General features: G+C 44.2%; 1 protein-coding gene across 3 annotated transcripts in view; it reads left to right on the top strand.

Annotated features, from left to right (window-relative positions):
- The first annotated feature begins 990 nt into the window (after positions 1–990).
- The window catches only part of slc10a7 (solute carrier family 10 member 7), a 13,448-nt gene continuing 6,938 nt past the window's right edge, over positions 991–7,500 (top strand). For all 3 annotated transcript variants that reach the window (XM_083937234.1, XM_083937233.1, XM_083937235.1), the window contains exons 1-5: positions 991–1,171; positions 4,221–4,303; positions 4,445–4,581; positions 6,374–6,449; positions 6,772–6,810. In XM_083937234.1, coding sequence (XP_083793360.1) covers positions 1,072–1,171; positions 4,221–4,303; positions 4,445–4,581; positions 6,374–6,449; positions 6,772–6,810 — 435 coding nt within the window. In that variant the 5' untranslated portion in view covers positions 991–1,071. The remainder of the gene's footprint in view (positions 1,172–4,220; positions 4,304–4,444; positions 4,582–6,373; positions 6,450–6,771; positions 6,811–7,500) is intronic.

Genomic DNA, 7,500 nt, shown 5'->3' with positions numbered 1-7,500 from the left:
GGAGAAGGAGGAGGAAGAGGAGAAGAAGAAGGTGGTGGAGGAGGAGGAGAGGAGAAGGAGGAGGAGGAGGAGGAGGAAGAGGAAGAGGAGGAGGAGGAGAAGGAGGAGGAGGAGGAGGAGGAGGAAGGTCTAAGTCGCTTCATCACAGCAATTAAATCCACTTTTAAACATTTGAATGTTGTTTTTGTATCCGGGGATTATTTCCTGTCGTACAGAATTAAACATAATCTGGGATTTTATTAAAAACATGTTTTTTTAGTTTTTGTATTTAGATAAATAAATAAAATGACTGCACCTTAATAGACTGACTAACGAGACAAAATCATTATAAAGGTATTTTAATTTACACTTTGGTTTTATTTATTTACATTATTGATTTAACTGACACTGTGTGAGCATGAATTTATGAACTCAAAATTAAGTTATTGATTATAAATTTGTACCCAACATTTATTCATCAGCTCATCCTTTGTTCTAATTTTTATTTTATTATTTTTATTATTATTATTTTATTTTATTAGGGTTAGGATTTATTTTAATTATTCTTTTATTTTGTTAGGATTATTTTTGTTGTTGTTTTAGTTGTTGTAAAGGTTAAAATGGCTAAAATCACACTGGTAAATATTTATTATTATTTATTATTTTTAAACTATTCTAAATATTGTGTGTCACATGACCCGTGTTCCCTTTAATACAATATTTACGGTATGTTGCTTTTACCTGAAAAACAACTAAACTTCCTGTTTACATCTCGCAAAGCATTCTGGGAACTGAGAGTTATAATTAAAAAATGAACAAATTAAATATAAAAGAATAAATTAAGAAATGTTGCGTTTTTCTGTATTACGGTAATTTAAAAACTATGTTGCGCCTCTTCTTCAGTCTTTACGGCCTCGCTTTAGCCCACGTGTCCGGAAGTGTGTGTGTGTGTGTGTGTTTGTTCTGCTTCAGTTTTACGACAGAAGGAAAAGCTCCAGAGAAGAAGCCGAGGAGTCGTCAAACTTCAGTCCGGCTGGTGTGACAGGGGGCCGGGGCAGGGGTGATCCGGTGGACCCCTGGGGGAGCTGAAGCATGGGGCTCCTGGCGAGGGTCCGGAAGGAGTGGTTCATCATCGGGATAGTGTTGGTCATCTTATCCGCCAAACTGCAGCCCAGCGTCGGGGTCAGAGGCGGTGAGTGGGTCCGGAGTCTGACACCCTGGTGCCAGACTTCAGCTGAGTTTCCACCTCTTTTATCTTTAATCTCTCCTCACAATCACACATAATGTCACAGAGGTGAACTTAACACTTTAAATTAAACATTAAAAGCCTCTTATTTAATCGGCCTGGAGGATTTTTACCTGGCAACATTAACATTTTAATAAAATAACAACTTTTAGATTTAGTTTCGCTCTGTTTAGCGCTTCGCCCCGGGACTTAAGACTCTTAAAAACCATAGAAAAGTGATAAAACATGTTGTATTTCTACTTAAATGCGTGTTACTTCACTTACATTAGCACGCCGAATTATTAACAGCATCTTGTTTATTATGTTAAACTACAAATTGAAGGTATAATTAATCTAAATGTGTATCAAAATGAAAGGTTTCTGTCAATTTAGTGATTTTCTTAATAGAGTTTCGCCCTCAAATACAAGAGATGTGCTCTGGATTAAAATCCGCAACGTGTTTATTATGTTTTATTACACATTGGTTTTATATTTAATCTGATTTTTTATTTAAATGAAAGGTTTCTGTTAATTTAACAATTTTCAAAATGTTCTTTAAATTCAAGAACAACGTGTTTTTGGAGTTTTACACCGAATTAAAGTTTGGATCTTTATGATTATGTTAAACTTTACACTCTGTGTGTGTGTGTGTGTGTGTGTGTGTGTGTGTGTGTGTGTGTGTGTGTGTGTGTGTGTGTGTGTGTGTGTGTGTGTGTGTGTGTGTGTGTGTGTGTTTCCTTACTTGGCAGTGTAGTGACACGTTGCATTCAGCAGAAATGTCAGAAACACACACGTGAAAAAAAGAAATATGGAGGGCGAAATATGACTTAAGTGTCAATAAATACAGTTATAAATAAATACAGTTATAAATAAATACATGATCAAATAAAAGAGTAAAAAATAAATAATGCTTTACATTTATTTCACCTACATTATTAATTTTGTATTCTTTTATTTGATCATGTGTTTATTTCTAACTATTTATTTCTAACTGTATTTATGTATATATGTACAAAATAATAATACAAAATAAATAATGCTTTACATTTATTTCACCTACATTATTAATTTTGTATATATTAGTTTCCATATGTTAATGAGGTGTTAGGTTCCATTTATTTATTAATTCATGTATTTATTAATTTCTGTATTTATTCATGTATTTATTTATTTCTGTATTTATTTATTTATTCATTTATTTATGTATTTATTTATTTATGTATTATTTATTTATTTTTGCATTTATTTATTTATTCATTTAAATCTGTATTTATTTTTGCACTTATTTATTTATTCATGTATTTATTTATTTATTTATGTATGTATTTATTTCTGTATTTATTTCTGTATTCATTTATTTCTGTATTTATTTATTTATTCATGTATTTATTTATTTATTTCTGTATTTATTTATTTATTCATTTATTTATGTATTTATTTATTCATGTATTTATTTATTCTCTGTATTTATTTATGTATTTATTTATTTATTTATTCATTTATTTATTTCTGTATTTATTTATTAATTGTGACTTAAATCCTGCTTCGTCGTCCTCAGAGAAACACTGTTGTCATGAGTAGAAAGTGAAGTTTGTGATAAAGTGTTTTTATCTCAGAGGTAATTACAGTTTTATCTCCACTGACAGACTCAGTCATCAGAGATCAGTGTCAGCGCCACGTCTTATCTGCAGATTACAGTCACTCCTGTGCTGCTACTGCTCTCAGGTGCTGCCTTCAGGTGCCCTCAGGTGCCCTCAGGTGCCTTCAGGTGCTTTCCTCAGGTGCTGCCTTCAGGTGCTGCCCTCAGGTGCCCTCAGGTGCTGCCCTCAGGTGCTGCCCTCAGGTGCTGCCCTCAGGTGCTGCCCTCAGGTGCTGCCCTCAGGTGCTGCCCTCAGGTGCTGCCCTCAGGTGCTGCCCTCAGGTGCCTTCAGGTGCCCTCAGGTGCCTTCAGGTGCTTTCCTCAGGTGATGCCTTCAGGTGCTGCCCTCAGGTGCCCTCAGGTGCTGCCCTCAGGTGCCCTCAGGTGATGCCTTCAGGTGCTGCCCTCAGGTGCCCTCAGGTGCTGCCCTCAGGTGCTGCCCTCAGGTGCTGCCCTCAGGTGCTGCCCTCAGGTGCTGCCTTCAGGTGCTGCCTTCAGGTGCCCTCAGGTGCTGCCTTCAGGTGCCCTCAGGTGCTGCCTTCAGGTGCTGCCCTCAGGTGCTGCCCTCAGGTGCTGCCCTCAGGTGCTGCCTTCAGGTGCTGCCTTCAGGTGCTGCCCTCAGGTGCTGCCCTCAGGTGCTGCCTTCAGGTACTGCCCTCAGGTGCTGCCCTCAGGTGCTGCCCTCAGGTGCTGCCCTCAGGTGCTGCCCTCAGGTGCTGCCTTCAGGTGCATTCAGGTGCCTTCAGGTGCTGCATTCAGGTGCCCTCAGGTGCCTTTAGATGCTGCCTTCAGGTGCTGCCCTCAGGTGCTGCCCTCAGGTGCTGCCTTCAGGTGCTGCCTTCAGGTGCTGCCCTCAGGTGCTGCCCTCAGGTGCTGCCTTCAGGTGCCCTCAGGTGCTGCCTTCAGGTGCTGCCTTCAGGTGCCCTCAGGTGCTGCCCTCAGGTGCTGCCTTCAGGTGCCCTCAGGTGCTGCCTTCAGGTGCTGCCTTCAGGTGCCCTCAGGTGCTGCCTTCAGGTGTTGCCCTCAGGTGCCTTCAGGTGCTGCCTTCAGGTGCTGCCTTCAGGTGCCCTCAGGTGCTGCCTTCAGGTGTTGCCCTCAGGTGCCCTCAGGTGCTGCCTTCAGGTGCCCTCAGGTGCCTTCAGGTGCTGCCTTCAGGTGCCCTCAGGTGCTGCCTTCAGGTGTTGCCCTCAGGTGCCCTCAGGTGCTGCCTTCAGGTGCCCTCAGGTGCCTTCAGGTGCTGCCTTCAGGTGCTGCCTTCAGGTGTTGCTCGTAAACTCCAGCTCTCTCGTGTTTAAATATTCAGCACAGAGTGAGATTTAATTTAAATAATGTAGTTTTTTGTATGATTAACGATATTAAATGTATTTCCTCTCTCAGGTCCGTTAAAGCCTGAGATCACCATCGCGTACGTCGCCGTGTCGCTCATCTTCTTCAACAGCGGCCTGTCGCTGAAAACAGAGGTAAGAAGCAGCGGACGACATTTATTTATACATTTTTTTATTTAGTCCTGTATTTATTTATATTATGTATTTATGCATTTAATTAATGTATCATTAATTAACTTGTTCCTGTATTTATGTATGTTCTCTGACTCTCTGCAGGAGTTGACGAGCGCGTTGCTTCACGTGCGTCTCCACCTCTTCGTTCAGTCCTTCACGCTCGTCTTCTTCCCGCTGGTCGTCTGGCTGCTGCTCCGAGTGCTCGCACTCACCGCCATCGACCAATGGCTGCTCAGAGGGTAGGCTGAGTGTGTGTGTAAGAGTGTGTATGTGTGTGTGTGTGTGTTTGTGTGTGAATGCCACCCTTTATGTCCCTGACTGTACCTGAATGGAGACTTATGTACGGACACAAAGACCCACATTCATCGCTGCTACAGGCCTCAGTGTGTGTGTGTGTCACTTTGGAAAATTACACAAGACTCCACTTAAAGCTGCATTCTCTCTAATGTCCACTTAAAGCTGCATTCTCTCTAATGTCCAGCAGGAGGAGACTCCACTTAAAGCTGCATTCTCTCTAATGTCCAGCAGGAGGAGACTCCACTTAAAGCTGCATTCTCTCTAATGTCCAGCAGGAGGAGACTCCACTTAAAGCTGCATTCTCTCTAATGTCCAGCAGGAGGAGACTCCACTTAAAGCTGCATTCTCTCTAATGTCCAGCAGGAGGAGACTCCACTTAAAGCTGCATTCTCTCTAATGTCCAGCAGGAGGAGACTCCACTTAAAGCTGCATTCTCTCTAATGTCCAGCAGGAGGAGACTCCACTTAAAGCTGCATTCTCTCTAATGTCCAGCAGGAGGAGACTCCACTTAAAGCTGCATTCTCTTTAATGTCCAGCAGGAGGAGACTCCACTTAAAGCTGCATTCTCTCTAATGTCCAGCAGGAGGAGACTCCACTTAAAGCTGCATTCTCTCTAATGTCCAGCAGGAGGAGACTCCACTTAAAGCTGCATTCTCTCTAATGTCCAGCAGGAGGAGACTCCACTTAAAGCTGCATTCTCTCTAATGTCCAGCAGGAGGAGACTCCACTTAAAGCTGCATTCTCTCTAATGTCCAGCAGGAGGAGACTCCACTTAAAGCTGTGTTCTCTCTAATGTCCAGCAGGAGGAGACTCCACTTAAAGCGGCGTTCTCTCTAATGTCCAGCAGGAGGAGACTCCACTTAAAGCTGCATTCTCTCTAATGTCCAGCAGGAGGAGACTCCACTTAAAGCTGCATTCTCTCTAATGTCCAGCAGGAGGAGACTCCACTTAAAGCTGCATTCTCTCTAATGTCCAGCAGGAGGAGACTCCACTTAAAGCTGCATTCTCTCTAATGTCCAGCAGGAGGAGACTCCACTTAAAGCTGCATTCTCTCTAATGTCCAGCAGGAGGAGACTCCACTTAAAGCTGCATTCTCTCTAATGTCCAGCAGGAGGAGACTCCACTTAAAGCTGCATTCTCTCTAATGTCCAGCAGGAGGAGACTCCACTTAAAGCTGCATTCTCTCTAATGTCCAGCAGGAGGAGACTCCACTTAAAGCTGCATTCTCTCTAATGTCCAGCAGGAGGAGACTCCACTTAAAGCTGCATTCTCTCTAATGTCCAGCAGGAGGAGACTCCACTTAAAGCTGCGTTCTCTCTAATGTCCAGCAGGAGGAGACTCCACTTAAAGCTGCATTCTCTCTAATGTCCAGCAGGGGGAGACTCCACTTAAAGCTGCATTCTCTCTAATGTCCAGCAGGAGGAGACTCCACTTAAAGCTGCGTTCTCTCTAATGTCCAGCAGGAGGAGACTCCACTTAAAGCTGCGTTCTCTCTAATGTCCAGCAGGAGGAGACTCCACTTAAAGCTGCATTCTCTCTAATGTCCAGCAGGAGGAGACTCCACTTAAAGCTGCGTTCTCTCTAATGTCCAGCAGGAGGAGACTCCACTTAAAGCTGCGTTCTCTCTTATGTCCAGCAGGAGGAGACTCCACTTAAAGCTGCATTCTCTCTAACCTCACCTCATGGCCTTTATTCTCACCCCCTCCTCTTCGTCCTGTCGCTGTGGTTGCCTAGGTTACAGACGGTGAGCTGCATGCCCCCTCCGGTCTCCTCTGCGGTTATCCTCACCAAGGCTGTCGGAGGCAACGAGGTAACAACACACACACACACACACACACACACACACACACACACACACACACACACACACACACCACACACACACACACACACACACACACACACACACACACACAGGTAAGTAGGTCCATTGTTAAGTAATAAGCTGTGTGTTGTCATAGTAACGAGTGTGTGTGTGTGTGTGTGTGTGTGTGTGTGTGTGTGTGTGTGTGTGTGTGTGTGTGTGTGTGTGTGTGTGTGTGTGTGTGTGTGTGTGTGTGTGTGTGTGTGTGTGTGTGTGTGTGTGTGTGTGTGTGTGTGTGTGTGTGTGTGTGTGTGAGTGTTGTTTCTAGGCCGCTGCCATCTTCAACTCAGCGTTTGGAAGCTTCCTGGTGAGTTTTCCTGTTTTTAGCGTCAGACGTCGCGTCAGCAGAAAATGTTCTTACCCCGGTTAACGGAAAAGTTCCCCTTGTTTACACAAAAAGGGGAAATGACGGAGTAACTCTTCCTCCGGTACAGTCGGGGGCGCTGCTCTGCTTTATTTTCACCTTCGCCTTCGTCAAAATCACAACCGACCGACTTTTGAACAGAATTAGGACAGAAACGTGTCGTCTTGGTCGTGATGTTCCTCACCGCTGCAAAGTCCTACCTCTAAAAGGTTTAAAGGTAACGCTCTATTGCTGTTGTTTTTTTCACGTTGTTCGGCTTCTATTCTTCTAATTTCGGGGTCAAACGCCACCGCCGCGGAGTGGGGAGCATGCGCAGACGAGAATCCTGATAACAACCTGAGAACGCTGTTTACACGCAGGAATAATCCAGAACTAACGGAGTTCTTTAGGTCTGTTAACCGGGGTCTGAGAACTCTGATCGTACGGTGTTTACATAGTGAGTCTGAGGCCCCCCTCCCACTGTGCCTCCGTCCCGTGCCCCGTGCTTTAGGGTCCTTGTCCCCCCCTCCAGGCCCGTTTGTACTCACACTACCTGGGCCTCGGAGAATGCTTCTTGCTGCCTATACGTCATCACGCCGTAACACGTCACACGCATTGATGACGTCATGGCGATGCGTGGCTTTGTTTCCAGAT

Source organism: Echiichthys vipera (genome assembly GCF_963691815.1).
Source record: "Echiichthys vipera genome assembly, chromosome: 22".
Taxonomy (NCBI): domain Eukaryota; kingdom Metazoa; phylum Chordata; class Actinopteri; order Perciformes; family Trachinidae; genus Echiichthys; species Echiichthys vipera.
This window is presented reverse-complemented; position numbering and strand designations above follow the sequence as displayed.